This window comes from Pteropus vampyrus, unplaced genomic scaffold (assembly GCF_000151845.1).
Source record: "Pteropus vampyrus isolate Shadow unplaced genomic scaffold, Pvam_2.0 Scaffold702, whole genome shotgun sequence".
Classification (NCBI taxonomy): Eukaryota; Metazoa; Chordata; class Mammalia; order Chiroptera; family Pteropodidae; genus Pteropus; species Pteropus vampyrus.
In genome coordinates, this window is record NW_011889483.1 from 415,389 (window position 1) to 439,852 (window position 24,464).

The 24,464-nt window shown below is 35.1% G+C and overlaps 1 protein-coding gene and 2 pseudogenes across 7 annotated transcripts in view; 2 read left to right on the forward strand and 1 right to left on the reverse strand.

The window, feature by feature from the left end:
• Window positions 1–24,464, forward strand: part of PRKDC (protein kinase, DNA-activated, catalytic polypeptide) — a 192,933-nt gene that overhangs the window by 2,718 nt on the left and 165,751 nt on the right. For all 7 annotated transcript variants that reach the window (XM_023526089.1, XM_011385363.2, XM_011385365.2 and 4 more), the window contains 7 exons: window positions 1,071–1,145; window positions 1,889–1,997; window positions 2,435–2,547; window positions 2,636–2,735; window positions 8,410–8,465; window positions 8,548–8,578; window positions 9,198–9,355. In XM_023526089.1, coding sequence (XP_023381857.1) covers window positions 1,071–1,145; window positions 1,889–1,997; window positions 2,435–2,547; window positions 2,636–2,735; window positions 8,410–8,465; window positions 8,548–8,578; window positions 9,198–9,355 — 642 coding nt within the window. The remainder of the gene's footprint in view (window positions 1–1,070; window positions 1,146–1,888; window positions 1,998–2,434; window positions 2,548–2,635; window positions 2,736–8,409; window positions 8,466–8,547; window positions 8,579–9,197; window positions 9,356–24,464) is intronic.
• On the reverse strand, window positions 11,821–11,939 carry LOC111733957 (annotated as a pseudogene).
• Window positions 17,738–17,856, forward strand: LOC111733950 (annotated as a pseudogene).

Sequence of the window (24,464 nt, forward strand, 5' to 3'; positions counted from 1 at the left end):
ATAAAAAGTCATAATAAATTGGACTTTTGAATTGTAGGGAGATTTCCGAACACTTTAAAAAACAATTTTAAAGAATTTTCCTTCTGGGTAAGATTCATATTTCCTGTAGTTCATGTATTCTCTTTGACAACAGTCTGAAAAGTTTGCCTCTCTTGCGCCTCCCATTCTCTTTCAACCTACCTTCCCTAGGTTTCCTCATAACAAACTGGAACTAGTAGTGATAAATTAGGTTATTTCTCATACTTATTTGAACTTTCAACAAGTGCTACATTTCAAGGTAAGTTATTTTTATTGGTACTTCTAGTTCTTGGATGCTAAGAGCTGATGAAGAAGTATTTGTTCAGTTTGAGGTAATTTATAGGAAGTTGTTTTAGAACTTTTAAGTAGCTCAAATATATAAAATATTTTAATGATTATTATTGACGTCTAGAAATCTTGATTGGAATCTTAATATTTGATAAAGTTGTCTCAATGATGGGAGTCATTTTGTAGAGTACTTCATAGTTTACAAAGTTTTATAATGTATAGTTTTTTATTTATTTTTTTTACCAAATCTCTGTTAGATAGTCTAAATCTCTCTAGTTTACAAATGAGATTTAGAAGTTAAGAAAGTTACCCCGGTCTTGGAGCCAGGGTGCCTCCTTCCAAAGCTCTTGTTTGTTTCATTATTCTGGGGTGGTTTCCTGTAAAGTCCTAGCCATCCTCTGAATTATTTTAGTTACCTTTTTTATTCTTCATTCTTTCTTTCTTGGTATATGGCAAAAAGTGCTATGGGAAGTATATAAGTAGGAGTAACTTTTACTTTTTTTTTTCCTGCCGAGGCCTCCATTTACTTTGTGTTTTTATAGTTATTGTTGATGTTATTACTAGTGTATGTTGCATCAATGTTTTAAGTAATTTTTAATCTGCATATTTACATATTCTGTTTTTAACAGCTGGATATTTAATTGTGTTATGTCTTATATTGGTATTGCTCCTCTCAAAGATGTAGTTTTAGCTATTGTTAAGCCTTTAGTTATAAGAACTAAGATCTTATTGATGATTTTGGTATGTATTCTTTTAAAACCTAGACTACTTGTACCAGTGTTTACACAAAAGACAAAGCTGCTAAATGTAAAATTCCGGCCCTAGACATTCTTATTAAGGTAATTTTATTTTTCTAAGTACATATATTTCATATTAAACATATAACTTAAAAAACTGAAAATTGGAGTTGTGGAATATAGTTTTTTGGCTAAGAGATATTGGAAGATAGGCTTGAATCACATTGATATGTGGATAAGATGTACATTTTCAAATCTTCATTCAATACATTGGTATTTTGCTCTCAGACTCTTGCAGATAGCAAAGGAAGAATTTGGGGATGTAGTGGGAATGAAGGGGAAAAAGAACTAAGAAATTTACTCTTCCTCCACTACTCTCATCACTGTTACTTTTAAAATTACTAAGAATTGCCAGAATTCACCTCACTGTATCTGAGTTTTTTTCTAAAACCTTACTGTGGAAATGGGTCTGTATGTGATATTTAAGTGGTCACTGGGACTCACTCTCACATGTATGTCTTAGCTGCATTTCTCTTTTTGCATCTCTATTAGAACTCTTTTGGGTCTTGCTGGGTCTTAAGTGCCTACGAGAGAATGGTTCTAGTCATGTTACTTATTTCTTGGGAAAGTAAAATTAAATTTACACCCTTTCCTCCTTTGTTCTTGCACTATTCACCTCACCGTCTACCTCCCAAATAGTCTGGCTAGATAAGAGTCCTGAGAGACCAAGCATAAATCCCCTAGAGATACATAATTCTGTAACTTTGTGGTATATAGACTCACTTAGGTGGATGACACCTTTGCATTATTTTTCTCTTTGGACAATGCTAATTTGTATCTTTTAGTTACTTCAGACTTTGAGAAGTTCTAAACTCATGGATGAATTTAGAGTTGGAGAATTATTTAGTAAATTCTATGGAGAACTTGCATTGAAAACAAAAATACCAGATACAGGTGAGATGCATTTAAATGTTTTAAAATATTTTAATAAATTAACATTAAAAAATTATTAGTGTAAAATTTAAGTTTTTCTCTATCAGGATATTTATGTTTTATAGATGATCCTTTTTGCTGAAAACAAGCCAGAATATAAATAAGCAAAAACAATGTGTGAAGACTTCTGCTTATAAAAATTTTTGTGTGTACAAAGTGATTTTCTTAAATATAAATTTCACACCACATGTCAAATGTAATTTAGTTTATAATACTAGAATTGCATAAAACTTATCGGGAAAGATTCCAATATGTAAAACTATGTATTTCTTATATCTTACTGTGAAATTACTTTTGAACTAAATATTTTCTCATTTTCTTATTTATATGTCTTTTTGTTTATTTAATTTATTTGAATGTAATTTTAGGCCTTTATTTATCTAAAATTTATTTTTCAGTTTTAGAAAAAATATATGAACTCCTAGGAATATTAGGAGAAGTTCATCCTAGTGAGATGGTAGATAATTCGGAAAAACTGTTCCGGGCTTTTCTGGGTGAACTTAAAACCCAGGTATGATAAACTTTATGATATTCTGCTTCCATAGATTTTGGTTGTATTTTTCTCTTATAATGTTACTTTCTTAAAATTTTCTGTTTAGATGACATCAACAGTAAGAGAGCCCAAACTGCCTGTTGTGGCAGGATGTCTTAAGGGATTGTCATCACTTATGTGTAACTTCACTAAATCCATGGAAGAAGGTATTGCTTGACTTCTTATTTTCTTTATTCAAAAACTAGAGGTCTAGAATGAATTGCTTGTTTATTTTTTGAACTTTTAAATCAATTTTGGATTCATATGCAGTTGTGAGAAATAATACAGAGAGATTCTATATGTCCTTCACCCAGTTTCTGCTGGTGATATAGTACAATAGCACAACCAGGATTTTGTAATTGATAAAATCCACCAGCCTTATTCAGATTTTACTAGTTTTTTTGTACACACACTTGCATGTAGTTCTGTGCAGTTTTATCACGGGTAGATTTGTATATGCAACACCATAGTCAAGATACTGAACAGTCCATCACAAGGATCCTTCCTGCTAACCCTTTATAGCCACATTCACCTCTCTCCCCACCTACAACCACACTGGTTTATCTCCAGCTTGCATTTTGTCATTTCAAGATTATGTAAGTGGATTCATAGTATGTAAGTTTTTGTGACTGACTTATTTCACTTAGCTTAATGTCTTCAAGGTTCATCCATGTTGTAATATGTCTCAGAATTTCCTTTTTTTTTAAAGCCGATAATGTTCCATGGTATGAATATACTATGTTTTGTTTATCCATTCATACATCAGTGGACACTTGGGTTGCTTCTACTTTTTGAGTGTTGTGAATAATGCTGCTGGAAAATGGGTGTGCATTTATCCGTTGGAGTCCCTGCCTTCATTTTGGGGGCTTATATACCCAGAAGTGAGATTGCTGGATCATTTAGTAATTCTATATTTAATTTTTTGAGGAATTGCCATACTGTTTTCCACAGCAGCCGCATTATTTTACATTCCCATCAGCAGTGCACAAGAATTCCATTATCTCCACATCCTCACCAGTACTTATTTTCTCTTCTTTGATAATAGCCATCCTGATGGGTATGAAGTGGAGTCTCACTGTAGTTTTGAATTGTATTTCATTTATGACTAGTAATTTTGAGTGTCTTTTTGTGTGCTTATTGGCTATTTGAATATCTTCAGTGAAATGTTTATTTAAGTCTTTTGTCTATTTTTTAATTGGCCTGTTTGACTTTTTGTTGTTGAGTTATAGGAGTTCTTTATATATTTTGATATCGTCCTTATTAGATACATGATTTGCAATTATTTTCTCCTATTACATGGGTTGCTTTTTCACTCTGTTGTGCTGTTCGTCCTTTGATGCACAAAAGTTCTTTATTTCGATGAAGTCTAGTTTATTTTTTTCTTTTGTGGCCTGTGCTTTTGGTGACATAGCCATGAAAGTATTGCCAAAGTGTTGAATTGTTTTTGTGCTTTTGCACAAGTCTGTTACTGAATTCTCAGTTCTGTTCCTTTGGTCTGTGTAGCTCTATCCCTTTGTCAACACCACACTGTCTTTGACGTTACTATGTAGTAAGCCTTAATGTTGAGTTAAGTCCTCTCATTTTATTATTCCTTTTTAGAATTACTTTAGTATTATAAGGCCTGTGCTTTTCCATGTAAATTTTAGAATAAGTTCATATGTATGAAAAACTTTGCTCGGATTTTGATAGTCATTGCATTAAACTTGTGTATTAATTCGGGGAGAATTGACATCATTACTATGTTGAATGTTCCAATCTGTGATCACAGTGTGTATCTCTCCATTTCTTTAGGTCTTTGATTTTTTTTAATCAACATTTTGTAGTTTTCAGGATGCAGATCCTTGTCTATCAATTTAAAAGTCCGTTTAACATACATTTTTTCATAGCTATCAATAGTATTCCAGTAAAGTATCTCAGAATGTTTTTGAGGATAATCTAGGCATTATAAGCATAATGAAATTCATTTTTTTAAAGTCAAATCTTTTAATCTTGAGTCTTTAAAAAAAAAAAAATCTCTATTTGCTCTTCCTTACCATTTCGTTCAAGTAATTCCCAGATATTTCTACCTCAAGTGTGTTTTTGCTTTCAGCAGCTTGAAATGTACAAAACTGCCTACATCCAATGACTTTTGACGTGCAAAAACAGCAGTTTCATATGTTGCAACCTGATATTTCTGCTCACTTCTTCTTTATTGCTTCTTACCAAGAGTATTAGACTAGCTTCATGTGCTTTCCCTTTGTCCTGTCCCTCATTCTCTCCCATATCCTGTTGCCAGAGTCTTGCTCAGAGATCACCTGTTTTATAAAGCCTTTATGATTCCCCTGGGCCGAGTCACTTCCTATAGCTTCTGTGTTCCCTTCTGTTACAGTACTTACTATGACATTTTGAACTTACCAGGTTGTATGTTTATTTCTGTCACTTGACCCAGCTGGCAAGTAATGTTGCTTATTTTGTATGTATTTGCTTGGTATATTAATTGACATATATATTAATAAACTGTACGTATTAATATATAGTTTAAGAAAAATAATAGCACTTATTCATAAACCACTGCTAAAGATAATTCTAGACATGTTGCAAGGAAAATTCCTATAATAAATCTCTGAGATAAGTGATAATTTCTCTGTTTTATATATTAGAAAACTAAAACTAAGTTAACTAACTTGCCCAAAGTAACACAGTTAGTGTGGTAAGCAGAATAAGATGTCCTCACTCTGATTCCCAGAACTTATGAATTATGTTAGGCCACATGGCAAATGGGAATCAAGGTTGCAGATGGAATTAAGGTTGGCCTTTAGATGAGATTATCTAGGTTGGCCCAATGTGATCACAAGGGTCCTTAAATATGGAAGAGGGTGGCAGAAGAGTCAGTGTTAAAGTGATGTAATGTGAGAAAGACTCAACCAGCTATTGTTGGCTTTGAAGATGGAAGGGGGCCATGAGCCAAGGAATGTGAGTGGCCTCTAGAAGCTGGAAAAGACAACCCTTAAAGCCTCTAGAAAGGAACACAACTCTGCTGACAGCTTGATTTTAGCTCAGCGAGACCCATTTCAGATATCCTACCTCCAGAACTGTGCAGTAATAAATTTGTGTTGTTTTAAGCCACTAAGTTTGCGACGATTTGTAGCAGAAGCAATAGGAAACTAATATAACCAATAAGTGGCAAGACTGGGATTTAAGCCTTAGTCTGAGACTAAAATTTATAGTTTTCCTGTTATGCCATGATTATGTGGCTTTAAGCACTAAATACTAATACTCATTACTATATGCTATGTAAAGAATGATGAATTAGGTGTTAGACTCAGTGATCAGAATCACCAAGTTCCTACCATCATGAGCCCAGTCTAGTAGAGGAGACAAACAATAAACAGACAAACAAGCTATTACAGATTTCAGGGTTCAATTATACAAACTAGTTGGGTGCAGTGAATAGTAATATTGGATTATGGAGAGATAGACAATACACACAGCCCGCTGGTTCTTAGGGTATAACAAGAAACTAAGTCCTGCAGGATGGCAGGGAGCCATCTGGGGAAAGCATTCCAGGCAGAGGGACCAACAGTAACCGAGCCTCAAGCCTGGCCACTGTGCAGTGGTCAAGATACCTGGTGTGTCTGGAGCTTAGCAGCACAAAGGGCCTAGGATAAGATTGGACAGGTTGTAGAGTCAGTGTGTGGAGAGCTTCTGAGCTAGGTTCTCGTACCAAATGGAATGTAAAGCCATGGTTTTTCCATAAGGAATGGGCATGGGCCAATTGATGTTTTACAAAGGTCTACTTGACTGTTGTTGAATATAAAAGAGATGTATTAGTGTAGGTTTGAGAGATTTTGGTCTTGAGTGTGAGAGTGAGCAACTGAAGTCCGTGCACTGATTATGAAGCTGAGTGGGATGGGAGAGGACCAGGTTTTAGTACGAAACCTGGAACCTGTGGATCATCCAATCTTAGACGTTAAATGTGCAGTTGCATATGTAAGACTGGATCTTGCAGGAAAAATTAGACTTTAAGATACAAATTTGGAAGTCTTCCTAGAAGTAATATGTAAAGCTGTAATTGTAAGCAAGATTAGCTAGAGATCAAGTGTAGAGAGACTAGGGCAAGAATGTAATAAGAGAGTCTGGAGGAGGGAGTGTGATACTGCTTTGCTCTGGATGGGGTCTAACTTTGAAGAGACCAAAGTGGGTCCAGCTCAACAAGGGGAGCTTCAGCTGAATGTTATAAAAGAAGCTGGACAGAGCAGTTTAAAGGTTAGTAGGGTGACAAGATGAATGGAAGGAAGAAAGAGAAAGCCCTCTGCAGAAAACTCTTTAGAAAAATCAAAACAGGAAAGCAAAGAAATATAGTATAGCCAATAGGAGATGTGGGGATAAGAGAGGGTTTTTAAAAATAAATAAAAAATTTGTACACTCATGTTCCTACTAGCACTATCCACAATAGCTAAAAGGTAGAAACAACCCAAATATCCATCAACAGATGAATGGATAAACAAAATGTGGTATATACACACAATAGACTATTAGCCTTGAAAAAGGAAGGGAATACTGTTACATGCTACAATATTGATGAACCTTGAGGACATAATGCTAAGTGAGATTTTAAAAAAGTACAAAATACTGTATGATTCCACTTATATGAGGTAGCAAAAGTAAGCAAAATCATAGTGCCGGAAGGTAAAATAGAGGTTACCAGGGACTGGAATAAGGTGTGGAGGGAAGTTAATGTTTAATGAGGACAGCGTTTCTGTTGGAGATGAGGAAAATATTTTGGATGTAGATAGTGTCCAGTCCCAATACTGAGAGCTCAGGCCTTTAAATCCCTGGGCTTCACTGGGTTCGCCAAGTTCAGTCATTCTATCCCAGCTGCTTACTGACAATTGCCTGGTGTCTTTGTGTCTGCATACCTGTTTATGTACTGTCACTTTTTGTTAGAATGACCTTTTCTCCCAACTAGAACCTTCTTTTAGGCCCAGCTCAAGAGCTACCTTGTCTATAAGGCCTTTCTGGAATACTCACAGCCAGAGGAAGTCTTTCCTTGTATTCGAATGCCAAAGTAGCTTTTTTGTCTCTTACGGCATTATCCTCCAAACATGCTGATGTTTCTCTCCTTAAGTCCTCTCTGATCCGTTCTCCCTCTTATCTCTTGTCACATCTGGGCTGTTTTTTCAAATATATCAGTCCTGGCAATCAAAGCAAACAATTCTTTAACCTCTGCTGTTTGCAAGTCACTTACAGTGATGAATAAAGCATAATTTCTGGACAGCTGCAGTGAATACTGGTGGGAGACAGTTATACAAGTAATTGTGATGTCAGTCAGGCCAGCCTCAAATTATAGTTGGTTGCCTGTTTTATCTTCCCTTTTGGGTAATAAGTTTACTAAGATCAAAAATCATATTTTATTCATATTTGTAATTGCCATAATAATTTTGCATATACTATGTGTTGAATAAATACCTGGGAGTATTGGGAGAATAATAATGTGTTTGGCCTTGTTTAATCCTCCAAACAACTCTAAAAGAAGGTGTATATTATCCTTTTTTATAGATAAAACTGAGGCTCTGAGAACTTATCTAACAGAGTTTGTAAGTGATAAGTTGGAAAATAAATTTATATCTTTGTTATTCTAGATTTTCTTCTTATAACTGTCCAGCAGTATTAAATTGCAGCTCTCTAGCTGAATTGAATGATAGAAGATGTTTCTCCTGAATTCAAAATAGACTGTTAAGAGTTAAGGTATATGTCTAGCTGTCTGAAATAAAACTGTTGTAAAGTCATTTGTGAGGTTTGTCAGATGATACTGTTATGATTTGTAACAGATGCTTCTTTTTTGTTTTGTTTTTCCTCCAGATCCCCAGACTTCAAGGGAGATTTTTGATTTTGCATTAAAGGCAATTCGTCCTCAGGTAGGGCTAATATTACTCTAATTCTTTTACAGTTGAGACTCGTGATTGTCAAACATTGATGGTAAATTTTCTTTTTAAATAGATTGATCTGAAGAGATATGCGGTGCCCTTAGGTAAGTTTCTACATTTAGTGAGGTAGAGTATTTCAGGTAATTAAATTAATGTCTCGAGTAATCTTTCACTTAAATTGTAAATGAAAGTAAATGTGGCTGTCGGGCTGATGCCCAGATGCCCTGAGCCTGAGGCTGATGTGTAATAAAGCTGGAATATAAATTTTTTGAGTTAGAGTCTAACTCAAAAAAAAAAAAGAAAAGTGTAATAACATCTGTAATGTTTCACACACAACTGTTTACAGGGAGGCTTTTGGAAACTTTATTTTTAGCACACAAATTTTGGTCAAGATAGTCACATTTAGATTAATTACATGATTTAAAAAAAATTACTTAGGGCATCTTTTAGGGGCTCCAGATTGTTTGATTCTAACTTTAAATAAACCCTGATCCTATTTCTGAACTTCATTTTGAGGGTCATTGGCCAAATCATGGGCCTGTTGATTCAAATGGAGGATGGTGGCATTAAAGCTCTGATCAGGATCCTTAGGTCATTATAGTGTAATAATACTGGATCTTCATGAATACAGTTTTAATTTTGACATATATCTGAAGCTTTCTTAGTTTTTTTGTTGTGCCTTTTGTGGCCCTCATTTAAATATAATGATTTTTGCAATTGCAGCTGGCTTATGCTTATTTACCCTGCATGCATCTCAATTTAGCACCTGCCTTCTGGACAACTATGTTTCTTTATTTGAAGTACTGTCAAAATGGTGTAACCATACAAACATAGAATTGAAAAAAGGTGCACATTCAGCTCTGGAATCTTTTCTGAAACAGGTACTAAAATTTAACTTATATTTAAGAATACTTTTTCCGTGCAAAATATTAAATTCCAATCCTGTGCATACACATTTGAAAAATAAATACAAGTTGATCTATTAGCATCTGTAGTATTTAAAGAAAAAAGCTTGGTTTGATCAACTTCACGGGTAGCAGCAAAACTGAAAGAAAGCTAGGAAGATACCAGATCTGATCATGGCCTTAGAGCCAAGATTCAACAAAGTGGCACTGAGGAGGTGGCAGTAAGGAAGGGCTGAAAGGTCAGGGGCAGCCAACTCGGGGTGCAGAAACACATCTCCCAAGAGGGGTGAGTCAGCTGTCAATGTTAAAATATGATGCTTGTGTTCCATGTTACTTCAAGAACAAGGAGAGTCTGTTTGCCCTTGTGTGTTTTCTATCTAGATAGAATGTGGTTGTAGATTTTGAGCCTGCAGGTTTGGAAACATGTTACCAGTTGGCTAAGGAGAATGTGCTTGGGATTGTGGTTCTGAGGATCCAAAGGGGTCTGGAAATACCTGCTGTTCATGATAGGTGCTGTGGATTTAGACTGCTTGGGTTGACTCTGAAGGAAAATATTAAAGATTAACAATATTTGATGGTTTCCAGTTTGGAGCTATTGTAAATAAAATAGCTAGGAACATTTGTGACCAAGTATTTTGTGGACTTTTTCATTTCTCTACAGTGAAAACTCGGGAGTGGAATTGCTATGTCACATGTTAGGTGTATATTAAACTTTATAAGAAACTACTAAACTCTTTTCCAGATTGGTTGCATATTTTACGTTCCCACCAGCAATGCATGAGAATTCCAGTCACCCCATATCATTATCAGCACCTGGTATTTTTGGTCTTTTTAATGTTAGATTTTAATGAGTGTATGATGTTATCCTACTGTGGTTTTAATTTGAATTTCCATGGGAACAGTTTATGAAGACCTTTTTTCCCTGTGGTTATTAGCCATACTTATATCTTGTTTGGTGAAGTATTCGTTCAGGTATTTCATCTTAAAATAAAGTTGTATGTCTTTTTATTAATATATTGTAACAGTTCCCTACATAATTTGGTACGAGTCCTTTTCTGAAAACAGTGAAAAAAGTTTTTCTTCTCTGAATTACCTTTTCATTTTTATTTCTTTTTTAAATTAATTAATTTTTTTTTTTATGGTGACATTGGTTAACAAAATCCAATAAATTTCATTTGTACACTTTAACAGTAAGACATATATATATTTACACTGTGTGTTCACCTCCCATAGTTAGATTTCTTTCTGTCACCACATATTTGACTCTCTTTACCACATCTATTACTCCCTTCCTCCCACCGCCTACCCTCTGGTAACCACTAGTCTGTAGTCTCTGTCCATAAGTCTCTGTCCTGTTTGTTTGTTGCTTTTAGGTTTATATCTCACAGATAAGTGATACGTGATTTTCAACGTTTTCTGTCTGGGTTATTTCGCTTAGCACGATTATCTCTAGGTCCATCCATGTTGTTGCAAATGGCAGTATTACATCTCTTCTTATGGCTGAGTAATCTTCCATTGTATATATGTACCACAGCTTCTTTAGCCAATCATCTATCATAGGACACTTCAGTTGCTTCCATGTCTTGTCCACCGGGAATAATGCTGCTGAACATTGGTGTGCAAATATCTTTTCGGATATGGGTTTTCAAGACTTTGGAGTAAATAACCAGTAGAGGGATTGCTGGATCATATGGTAAATCAAGTCTTAGTTTTTTGAGAAACCTCCATACTGTTTTCCATAGTGGCTGTACCAATGTGCAGTCCCACCAGCAGTGTATGAAGGTTCCTTTTTCTCTACATTCTCTCCAACATTGGTTATTACTTGTCCTGTTGATTATAGCTATTCTAACAGGTATGAGATTGTATGTCATTGTGGTTTTCATCTGCATTTCCCTCATAACTAGCAATGTTGAGCATCTTTTGAAAAATTTGTTGGCCATTTGTATGTCCTGTAGGGAAAAGTGTCTATTTAGGTCCTCTGCCCATTTTTTGATTGGATCGTTGTTTTTTTGTTTTTATTGAGTCATATGAGTTCTTTGTATATTTTGGATATTAGGCCCTTATCGGAGGCGTTGCTTGCAAACATATTTTTCCATTTGGATGGTTGTCTCTATACCTTGTTGACGATTTCCTTTACTGTGCAGAAGCTTTTTAGTTTGATGTAGTCCCATTGACTTATTTTAGCTTTTACTTCCCTTGCCTTTCAGGTCGAATTCGTAAACTCCTCTTTAAGTCCAGGATCTTGAGTTTTGTTCTATATGTTTTATTGTTTCACGTCTTATATTCAGGACCTTAATCCATTTTGAGTTAATTTTGATGTGTGGTGATAGACAACAGTCTAGTTTCATTCTTTTGCAGGTGGCTTTCCCAGTTTTCCAGCACCAATTACTGAAGAGGCTTTCCTTTCTCCACTGTATATTTTTGGCATTTTTTTTTTTTTACACCTACAGCACCTGATCTTCCCAGGTGGTCTCCCATCCAAGTGCTAACCAGGTCTGACCCTGCTTAGCTTCCGAGATCAGACGAGATCAGGCACGTTCAGGGTGGCATGGCTGTAGACCAGTGGTTTTGGATTTTTTGTCGAAAATTATGTGCCCATATAAATATGGGTTTACTTCTGGACTCTCAGGTCTTTTCCACTGGTCTTTGTGTCTTTTTTCCCACCAATACCATGCTGTTTTGATTACTGTCGCTTTGTAGTATACTTTGAAGTGGGGCAGAGTGATGCCTCCAGCCTCGTTCTTTTTTCTCAGGATGGCTTTGGCAATTCAAGGTCTTGTTCTTCCATACAAATCTGATGATTTTTTTGTTCTATTTCTTTAAAAAATGCCAAAGGGGTTTTGATGAGGATTGCATTACACCTGTATAATGCTTAAGGTAATATGGTCATTTTAACTGTGTTGATTCTTCCAACCCAGGAACACGGGGTATCTTTCCATTTCTATGTATCTTCGATTTCTTTTAATAGGGTCTTATAGTTTTTATTAAGTAAGTCCTTCACATGTTTCATTAGATTTATTCCTAGGCATTTTATTCTTTCTCTTGCAAGTGCAAAAAGAATTATTTTTTTCCACTTCTTTTTCTGACACTTCATTACTAGAGTATAGGAATGCTGTGGAGTTTTGAATGTTGATTTTGTATCCAGAGACTTTACTGTATTTCCTTATTGTTTCTAGTAGTGTTCTTGTGGTGTCTTTAGGGTTTTATACATAGTGAATGATAACTACAAATAGTGGCAGTTTGACTTCATCGTTTCCTATTTGGATACCTTTTATATCTTTTTCTTTGTTCATTGCACTTGCTAGGACCTCCAGTGTTATATTGAATAACAGTGGCGATAGTGAACAGCCTTGCCTTGTTCCTGATCTTATAGGGACGGTTTTAAGTTTTTCATCATTAAGTACAATGTTGGCTGAGGGTTTGTCATATATGGCCTTTATGACATTAAGGTACTTTCCTTCCATACCGATTTTGTTAAGTGTTTTGATCATAAATAGATGCTATATCTTGTCACAGGCTTTTTCTGCATCTGTTGATATGATCATATGATTCTTGTTTTTTAGTTTGTTTATGTGGTGTATCACTTTAATCGATTTGCATGTGTTGAACCATCCCTATACCCCTGGGATGAAGCCCACTTGATCGTGTTGTATAATCTTTTTAATGTGTTGTTTTATTCTGTTTGCTAGTATCTTATTTAGGATTTTTGCATCTGTGTTCCAGAGAGAAAATAGTCTGTAGTTTTCTTTTTTTGTGTTATCTTTACCAGGTTTTGGTATCAGGGTAATATTGGCCTCATAAAATGAGTTGGGAAATATTGCCTCCTCTTCGATTTTCTGGAAGAGTTTGAGGAGAATAGGTATTCAATCTTTGAATGTCCGGTAGAATTCACTGGTGAAGCCATCTGGTTTTGGACTTTGACTTTTTGGTAGGTTTTTGATGATTGTTTCACTATCCATAATGCTGATAAGTTTATTTAGATTTTCCAGTTCTTGATTCAGTCTAGGAAGGTTGTATTTTTCTAAGTATGGGTCCATGTCTTCTAGGTGATTAAATTTGGTGTTATATACTTTTTCATAGTGTTCTTGCATGATTCTTTGTATTTCTGCGATGTCAGTCATAATTTTCCTTCTTCCCTGATTTTGTCTATTTGTGTCCTTTCTCTTTTTTCTTTAGTGAGTCTAGCCAGGAGCTTTTTAATTTTATTAACCTTCTCAAAGAACCGGCTCTTTGTTGTTTGTATGTATGTATGTATATATGTATGTATGTATGTATGTATGTATGTATGTATTGTATTTAGTTTATTCCTGCTCGAATTTTGATATTTCTTTCCTTCTGCTAACTTTAGGCTTCATTTGTTCTTCCTATTCTAGTTTTTTAAGATGAAGTGTTAGGTTGTTTATTTGGATTCGTTCTTGTTTTTGGAGATAGGCCTATAATGATATGAGCTTTCCTCTTATGACCGTTTTGCCATGTCCCAAAAGTTTTGATATGTTGTACTATAATTATCATTCGTTTCTATGTGTATCTTGATCTCTTTTTATTTCTTCTCTGACCCAGTCATTCTTCAGTAGTAGCATGTTGTTTAATCTTCACATATTTGTGGTTCTCCCTGCTTTCTTTTCATGGTTGATCCAGCTTTAAAGCGTTATGATCAGAGAATATGGTTGGTGTGATTTCATCCCTCTTTTATTTGTTGAGGCTATTCTGTGTCTCAGTATGTGGTCAATTCTTGAGAATATTCCATGTGTACTAGAGAAGAATGTATAAGCAGCTGTTTTGAGATGGAAGGCTTTGTAAATGTCAGTTATGTCCAGTTGGTCTAATGTGTCATTTAAGGATATTTCCTTATTGATTTTCTGTTTGGATGATCTGACCATATCCGACAGTGGGGTATTTAGGTCCCCTATTATTATGATAGCGTTTTGGTCTGTTTCTCCCTTTAGTTCTGTTAGTAATTGCTTTACATATTTCTGGGCTCCCTGATTGGGAGCATAGTTATTAGTAAGTGTTATGTCTTCTAAGTGCATGATTCCCTTTATCATTATGAAGTGTTCCTCAGTATCTTTCTTGACCTTTTTTATTTTGAAGTCTGTTTCGTCTGATATTAGTATTGCCACTCCTGCTTTTCTCTGAATGCCATTTGCTTGGAATATCATTTTCCACCCTTTCACTTTGAGTCTATATTTGTCTTTGGAGCTGAGATGTGTCTCCTGGAGGCAGCATATGGTTGGATTATGTTTTTTTGATCCATTCTGCAATGCTGTGTCTTTTTATTGGTTAGTTCACTCTAAATTTACATTTAGAATGATTATTGAAATATGAGGTCTTCTTTAGCCATTTTATCTTTTGCTTTCCGGTAGCTCAGTGTTTCCATTGCTTTTTTGTCCTTGTGTTTCTGTTTTTTTTATTTTGGTTTGATTTTTTGGGTTTTCCCTCTGGTTCTTCTTGTTTTATGTTATATTCTTCAGGTCTGAATCTGTGGTGTGTGGTTACCATTACGAATATATAAAGGATAGTTACATATATACAGTCATCCCTTTTTTTCTGTGTGTGCCTTATCTCCATCACCCTTGTGAATTTGGATCTTTGAATCCTCCCTTTTTCAGTCATTGTCTCAATTTGTCCCTCTGTATGCTGATCGTTCATTACTACCTTGCTATAGCAGTTCTCTTCTTACTCTTTAAGCTGTAGTGCCGTGTTCTTAATAAGAGTTGCACTTTTCTGCTTCTATTGCCTGAGACACCTTACTCCTAATTATGTATTTTTTCTTTTTTGTCATTTTATTTAAGGTGCGTTGACCCCTTTTAGTATTTCCTGTAGTTCAAGCCTCGTAGTGGAGAATTCCCTCAACTTTTTTATATCTGGAAAGGTCTTTATCTTTCATGTCTAAAGGAGAGCTTTGCTAGGTATATTATTCTAGGCTGGTAGTTCCTTTTACTTAATAGTTTTCAAGCTTTTAAAGTTTGTGCTGAGAAGTCCAACGATAATCTGATGGATTTTCCTTTAACTTACCGTGTTTTTTCCCCTGGCTGCCCTGAGAATTCTATCTTTGTAATTGATTTTTATTAATTTTAATACAATGTGCCTTGGTAAAGGCCTTTTTGGGTTGAGATAATTGGGTATTCTATTGACTTATCAAATTCCAAGCTCCAGCTCATTCCTTAGATTTGGGATATTCTTGTCCACTATTTGTCTGAAAATGCTTTCTAGTCCCTACTCCTTTTCTTTGCCTTCAGAAATGCCCATTATTCTTATGTTTCCTCTCCTGATGGTATCAGCTAGTTCTTGAATTTCTCTTTCATTATTTTTCATTCTTCAGTTTCTCTCTTCTTCCTTCTAATGTATTTCTAGATTTCTGTCTTTAATATCACTATTCCTTTCCTTCAATTTTTCGACTCTCTTTCCGAAGCTCGTTGTTCATTTTTCAGCTCTTACAGTGTGTGTGTGGTTTTTTTTTTTTTTTTTTTTATCTCCAGAAGATCTATTGTGTTCTTTTTGAGGGTTTCAGTCTCCTTGCTAAAGAACTCATTCTGCTTATTTAGTCATTTTTTTCAATTCCTGAAATTTTTGATATGACCCGTTTTGGAACTCACAGTTTTTTCAGAAGTCTCATCCAGAATATTCTGTCATTTATAAGTTGCATATTTATATGTTTGTAAGGGTATATTCTGGAGATTTTTCTCTTTTTTTCTGATACGCCTTGTCGCCTGGTCGTTCTTGGTGTTTAATGGACTTTTCTCGGCATAGGCATTGATGGAAGTGCATTCAGCTTTTTTTTTTCAGAAAGAAGATTTGTTATATAAAGGTCTTTCTTTTGCCTATTGCAAAGAAGGCACTTTTCTTTTTGTTTCCAGTAGGTAGCCTCTAAGCCTCTTGGATCTCTGATTTATATACAGCTTTAATAATGCCTTTTTTTTCCCCTTTTAGGTATTTAATCATGATCGCTACTCTTAGTCTCAGTCAGTATCAGCGACAGTCTCAGCTCAGATTCCCCTGGAGCTCTGCAGTGATTGTTGTAGGAGGGTATGGGGGAAGGGACCCTCTGGGTTGGAGGTTGAGGGCTGTGGCCTAGCCTTGGTTTTTTAACCACTGCGGGTAAAAATCAACTGTTGTTTCTCTGCCATCTTACTTCTCTGCTTCTGTCCTGATGCCTGGGCCCTGCCGCCTGCCTTTTGGAGCTCACAGCACTTCCAGGCAGAGCTGTTCAGGGAATTCGTGGCACCTTTTCCCCTTCCCCTCCTCCTGCAGGAAGCACCTTCTCCCCTGCCTCCTCGTCCTACAGGGAGTTCTGGCTGTGAGAGGCAGCTTCTTTGTTTCTCCCAGTCTACTGCCCAACACCTGGGGGTTATGATCTATGGTAGCTCTTATGCGTAGATGCCACACTCAGACATGGTGGTGTGCAGTCTGGGTGTTTTTTGTTGAGTTTTAGATGTTCAGCTTATTGATGTTTCAAGGGGAGAGATCGGGTGACATGTCTCACTCTGCCATGTTTCTCTCATTTTCTTTTTTTTTTTTTAAGATTTTTTTTTCATTGAGGTAACATTGATTAAGAACATTTTATTAATTTCAGGTACACAACATTATAATTTGATATTTGTATACGCTGTTGTTTGCTCACTACCAAAAGTCTACATTTTTATTCATTAACATATATTTGACCCTCTTTACTTAACATTTTGCCCTCCCATCACCTCTCTTCCTCTCTGGTAGTCCCCATACTGTTGTCAGTATCTATGAGTTTTTATTTTGTTTGTTATATATTTTTTATATTTTTCATACGAATGAAATCATGTGTCTTGTTCTTTTCTGTTTGACTTATTTCACTTAGCATATAAATGTCAAGATCCATCCATATTATCGCAAATAGGAATAATTCATCTTTTTTTTATGGCAGAGTAGTATTTCATTGTATGCATATACCACATCTTTATGCATTCATCTGTTGATGGACGCTTATGTTGTTTTCATAACTAGGTTATTGTGAGGAATGCTGTCATGAACATAGAGACGTATATATCTTTCAAATGAGTGTTTTCATATTCTTTGGATAAATACCCAGAAGAGGAAATGCTAGATTATATGGTAGTTCCAGTCTTAATTTTTCGAGGAACCTCTATGCTGTTTTCCAGAGTGGCTGAATCAATTTACATTCCACCAGCAGTATATGAGAGTTCCTTTTTCTCCACATCCCCTCCAATACTTGTTATTCGTTATGTTTTTGATAAGTGCCATTCTAATAGGTATGAAGTGGTATCTTGTTTTGATTTACATTTCCCTGATAACCAGTGATGGCAAACTTTTCATATATCTGTTGACCATCTTGTATATGTCTCCCTTAGAAAAAATGTCTATTCAGTCCAAGGCCATGCTACCCTGAACAAGCCCAATCCCGTCTGATCTCGGAATCTAAGGAGGGTTGTGCCTGGTTAGTACTTGGATGGCGGACCACCTAGGAAGACCAGGTGCTGTAGGCGTAAAATAAAATAAAAAAATAAGGGATTGTAAACTGTCAAGGTCCTTGCAATCTGCGAGGTCAACCAATGTCTTAAAATAAAAAAAGTCTATTCAGATTTTCTGCCCATTTTTAATTGGGTTATTTTTTATTTTTTATTTTTTTTGCTGTTGAGTTTAATGAGTTCTTTATATATTTTGGATATTAACTCTTTTTCAGACATCACTTGCAAATATTTTTTCCTATTCAGTTGGTTACATTTTTGTTTCATTAATGATTTCTTTTGCTGTACAGAAGCTTTTTGGTTTGATGTAGTCTCATTTGTTTACTTTTTTGTTTCCCTTGCTTTTGGAGTCAAATTCACAAGAACCTCACTGAGACTGATATCCAGAAGCTTATGCCAATGTTTTTTACTGTATATTGTTTCAGGTCTTACAATCCAGTCTTTAATTCATTTTGAGTTAATTTTTGTGAGTCATGTAATATAGTGTTCTGGTTTCATTCATTTGCATGTATCTTTCTAGTTTTTCCATTTATTGAAAAGACTGTCCTTTCTCCATTGTATGTTTTTGGCTTCTTTGTTATAGATTAATTGCCCATATATGTGTGGGTTTTTTTCCTGGGCTCTCAGTTCTGTTCCATTGGTCTGTGTATCTGTTAGTGCCAATACCATACTGTTTTGAATACTATTGTTTTGTAGTATTGTTTGAAATTGGGGAGTGTGATACTTCCAGCTTTGTTCATTTTTCTCGGGGTAGCTTTGATTGTAAGTGGTTTTTTGTGGTTCCATACAAATTTGATGATATTTTATTCTATATCTTTGAAAAATGCCATTAGTATTTTGGTAGAGATTGCATTGAACTAATAGATTGCTTTAGGAAATATGGACATTTTAGCAATGTTAATTTTTCCAGTCCATGAACAGGTAATATCTTTCCATTGCTTTGTGTCTTTTTTCATTTCTTTCAACAGTGTCTTACAGTTTTGAATGTGCAGGTCTTTGTTTATTCCTAGATGTCTTACTCTTTTCGTTGCAGTTGTAAATGGAATGTGTTCTTCACTTCTCTTTCTGATAACTCATTGTTACTATGTCTATATCGAAATGCAACAGATTTTTGTATCCCGCAAATTTACTATATTTGTTTATTATGCCTAATAGTTTTTTGGTGGAGTCTTCAGAGTTTTCCATATGTAAAATTGTGTCATTTGCGATTAGTGACAGTTTTACTTCTTTTCCAGTTTGGCTGCCTTTCTTTCTTTCTTTTTTTTTGCCTAATTGCTCTGGCTAAGACTTCAAGTACTAAGTTGAATAAAAGTGGCAAGAATAGGCATTCTTATCTTTTTTCCTTTTCTTAGAGGAAAAGCTTTCAGTTTTTCACCTTTGAGTATGATGTTAGGTGTGAGTTTGTCAATTTGGTCTTTGTTATGTTGAAGTACTTTCCTTTCATACCCATTTAATTGACAGTTTTTATCGCAAATGAATGTTGTATCTTGTCAAATGCTTTTTCTGTGTCTATTGAGATGATCATATGATTTTTATTCTTCATTTTGTTAATATGGTATATCACAATTGATTTGTAGATGATGTACCATGAATCCCTCTTCATGGTGGTGTGTGATCATTTTAATGTATAATTTTATTCTATTTGCTAGTATTTTACTGAGGATTTTTGCCTCTGTTCAGAGACATTGGCCTGTAATGTCTTTTTGTGTGTGTGTTGTTCTCACCTGGTTTTGGTTGTCAGGGTAATGTTGACCTTGTAAAAAAAAAAAAGTTAGGAAGCATTCCCTTCTCTTGAAATTTTTGGAAGAGTTTTAAAAGGATAGGTATTAAATCTTCTTTGAATATCGGATAGAATTCACCAGTGAAGCCATCTGGTTCTGGACTTCTGCTTTTTAGGAAGTTTTTGATTACTATTTCAATTTCCTTACTAGTGATCAGTCTTTTCAGGTTATTTTTCATAATTCAGTCTAGGAAGATTATATGATTCTAAGAATTTTTCTATTTTAGGTTGTTTAATGGTGGCATATAGCCTTTTGTAGTATTCTTTTATGGTCCTTTGTATTTCTGTGGTATTAGTTGTAACTTGTCTCTCTGATTTTATTTATTTGAGTCTTCTTTTGTTTTTCCTTTGTGAATTTAGCTAAGGATTTGTCAATTTTATTTTTTCAAAGAACCAGCTCTTCGTTAATCTTTTCTGTTGTCTTTTTTCTCAATTTCATCTATTTCCACTTTGATTTTTTTTGTTGTTGTTGTTATTTCTTCTATTGACTTTGAGCTTTGTCCTTTTTTTTTTAGTTCTTTAAGGTATAATTTAGATTGTTTCAGGTTTTTCTGGTTTCTTGAAGTAGGCCTGTATTACTATAAATTTTCCTCTTACCACTTTTGCTGTATCCCAAATATTTTGGTACATCATATTTTTATTTTCATTTTTATTTGTTTCTATGTATCTTTTGATTTCTTTTATTTCTTCATTGATCCAGTAGTCGTCCAGTAGGGTATCATTTAATCACATATTTGTGATTTTTCCGTCTTCTTGTAATTGATTTCTAGTTTCATACCACTGTGGTCAGAAAAGATGCTTGATATTATTTCAGCCTTCAATTTATTGGGACTTGTTTTATGTCCCAATGTATGGTCTGTCCTTGACAATGTTCCATGTGAACTTGGGAAGAATTTGTATTCTTTTGCTTTGGGATGGAAAATTCTGTACATGTGTCTTAAGTTTTTCTGGTCTAAAGTGTCATTTAAGGCTGATTTTTTTTCTTGACTATCTGAATGATTTATCCATTGTTGTAAATACGGTGTTATAGTCTACTATTGTAGTATTGTTGTTTCTCCTTTTATATCTATTTGTAGATGATTAATAATTATATATATATTGGTGTTTCTATGTTGAGTGCACATATATCAATAAATGTTATGTCTTCTTGGTGGATTATCCCCTTTTATCATTTTTAAATGTCCATCTTTTTCTTTTTTTACCTTTTTTTGTCTTGAAAACTATTTTGTCTGATAAACATATGCTACATCCTTTTCTCTGGACGCTATTTGTTTGGAATATATCATCTTCAACTCCTTCACTTTGAGCCTATGTTTTGCTTTGGAGCTGTGATAGATCTCTTGTAGGCAGCATGTAGTTGGGTCTCGGATTTTTGATCCATCCAGCTAGTTTTTGCCTTTTGATTGGGTGAGTTCAGCCGATTTACATTTAGGATGATTACTAGCATATGAGGATTTACCTCTGCCATATGAGGACTTAACCTTTGTCATTTTATAGTTTGTTATCTGATTGGTTTGTATCTCCATTGTGTCTTTTCCCTTGTGTTTCTGTTTGCTATTTTAGTTTGATGGTTTTCTATGATGATTTTCTTCGTTTTCTCCTTTTTTATGTTTCACGTCTCAGCTCTGGATTTTTGTTTTTTTGTTATCATGAGGTTTGTATGAAATACCACATTGGTAAAGTAGTTCTTTTTTTTTTTCCTGATAGCATCTTATCTTCATTTGTCTATACAAGTTCCATCTGTTTCCTCCTCTCATTTTATGTTTTGGTTGGCACAAATTATCCCTTTTTCTGTTGTGTGTTTTTGAAGTAGCTATGGTTATTATTAATGCTTTTTTCCCTTTAATCTTTGTATTATAATTATATGTTTAGCACCCTAGTTCGAAAGAGTTGCAGTTTTTTTCTGTTCGTCACTTTACTCGCAGTTTCGTGTACTTTTGTCTTTTTGTTTCAGGTAGAGAGTTCCTTTAAACATTCCTTGTAGAGTAGGTCTTGTGGTGTTAAATTACCTCAGCTTTCATTTGGCAAAGCCTTTATTTGTCCTTCTTATCTAAAGGATAACTTTGCTATATAGAGTATTTTATGGTGGTTACTGTCTTTAAATATGTTGAATATATTGTTCCATTTTCTCTTGGTCTGTAGAGTTTCTGCCAAGAAATCTGATAATCTGATGGGTTTTTCCTTGTAGGTTACCTTTTTCTCCACATGAATGCCTTGAGAATTCTTTGTTATTAGCTTGAAAGTTTTAATATAATGTGCCTTGGAGAAGGTCTTTTTGTACTGAGATAATTATGTGTTCTATTAGCTTTTTGTATGTCTGTCTAGTTCCTTCTCTAGGTTTGAGAAGTTCTCATTGATAGTTTGTTTGAATCGGCTGTTTCTTCTCCCTCTCTTCTTGATCTGGAATACCCATTATCCTTATGTTGCCCTTTCTAATGGAGTCAGATACTTCTCAAAGACGACCTTCATTAAAAAAAGAATCTTAGTTCTCTCTTCTCTTCCACCTGAACCATTTCTATCTTCAGGCTCGCTCATTTTTTCTTATGTATGGTCTGCTATATTTCTGGTGCTTTCTAATAAATTTCACTTACTGTGTTTTTCAGCTCCAGAATATCTATTTGGTTCTTTTTTTATAGTTTCAAAGTCTTTGACAAAATACTACTTCTTTTCACTTATTTTGTTTCTGAGCTCATTGAACTGCCTTTTGGAGTGTTCTTGTATGTCACAGAGTTTCTTCCTGACTGCTATTTTGAATTCTCTATCATTTAGTTCAGAATCTTGTAGGACTTTGAGTTTGGTGTCTGGAGAATTTTCATTTTCTTCATGTGTTACCTTGTTACTACCTTGGTTGTTTATGGTACTTGATGATTTGTGCTGGCGCATTAGAAGTAGTGAACACTTAACGTAGGGTATCATTTTGATTTTAACAATTTAACATGTGGATAATTAGAGCTTTTTCTTTTTTTTTTCTAGCAGATGGTAAAATAGTGCAAATTTTTGTTTTCTGTAACCTGCACTGCTTGTGCCCCTGGGGTTATGGTGGGGCATGAGAGTTGCCGCCTGGGTGATCCCACTGGTGGGTATCCTTGCTGTGTTCGGATTGCTTGGTCTTCGGGTATCACTATTGGCAGTAGGATGTGGCAGGTGATGGGGGAACCCGGTTCACGAGCTCATCATGTTGCTCCATGGTTCCTTATGGCTACTGGCACTGCTGCGCTCTCTGTGGGAGGCTAGAGATGTGTCTCTATTGCTAATGCTAGTCTTTCTGGTGGTGTGAGTACTACTGCAGTGGGGTGAGGGAGCTGGATTCTCAGGTGCCGACACTGTTGCTGTCCCTCTCGTTCTCCATCATGGTCCATGTTTAGGGTCCACACCCTGTCTTCTCCACCATTCCTCTGCTTACTGGGGCCACAGGCTTAGCCATAGGGCCAGGGAACTGCAGCTACAGGCACCGTCCCTGTCTTGGTTCCCCTATGTGTTCCAATATGCTCCTTCCAAAGTACCGATGCACGGATCTCTTAGGTATTCTAGTGTGTTGAGCAGAGGGATGTTTGTTGAATTATAGATGTTTGGCCAGTTGTAGATTTAAGGGAAGATACAAAGGAGTGGTCTCACTCAGCCAGGTTGCTCACCTTTTCATTTTCTTAACAGCATTTTTCGAAAGAGCAGAAGTTTTAAAGTTTAAGTCCAGTTTACTAATTTTCTATCTAGTTATTTTCTGTGCCCTATCTAAGAATACTTGCCTGTCCCATGAGAGCAGAGATTTTCTTTTATTTTTCTTCAAGAGGTTTTGTAGTTAACAGTTTTTAGTTGTTCCTTACATTTAGGTCTGTAATCTAGTTTGAATTATTTTTTGTGTATGGTGTAAAGTACAATTTGAAGTTGCCCACCCCCCATTTTTTGGTGCATCATTTGTTGAAAAGACTCTTCTTTTCCCATTGACTTACGTCAGTAACTTCGTTAAAAATCAATGGACCAAAAATGTTTGTGTTTATTTCTATACCCTCTATTTTGTTTTATTTGTCTTTTTGTCTGTCCTTACATCAGTACCTCACAGTCTTGATTATTCTACCTTTATATTAAGTCTTGAAATTAGGTATTAGATGTCCTCCAACTTCTTTTTTTCTATTATTGTTTTAACTATTTTATGTGCTGCATTTTTAAATTTAAACATTAATCCTGTGGGAAAGAAATTTTTATTTTTCCATTCAGTAGCTTTACATAAAGTTCTCAGGAAAAACATCACAGGGTAGTTGCATATAATTCAAAAAATGTAGAAGAGTACAAAGAAGATTATTAAAATTTTCTGAAATCCTTCTACCAAGAGAAGAAAATTCACCATTTTCCTGGTGATGCTTTCAGACCTCCCTCTCCATTTTTCTATCCCTCTCTTCCTCTTATCTCCCTTTTGCTCCCTTTTTCTCCAGAAAGAAGAAATGAGGAGGGAGGCAGAAATACCTTGACATAAAGAAGTATTATTCATAATTTCCATAACCTTAAGGTTTTCCACTGTGTTGAATATGTTTTCCTGATAGCACATTGAGATCTACTTGATTTTTAATGGCAACGTAATTGATATGTATCATTATGTTTATGAGCCAGAATATTTTAGGTTCTCTACTGGTAGATAATTACTTCCAAGTTTTTGCTACTATAAACAGAAAATATTTGGTTTAAACTGTTCAAAAAGGATGTTTGTTCAAAGTACAAAAAGTTAGAAATGGTTTAAATTCATAAACATAGTATATTCATGAAATGAAAAGCTATTCTGTGATTAAGTAAGATGATGTTTGTTTACATATTGCGGAACATGTTCATGATACGTTCGGAAAAAAATTATACTATC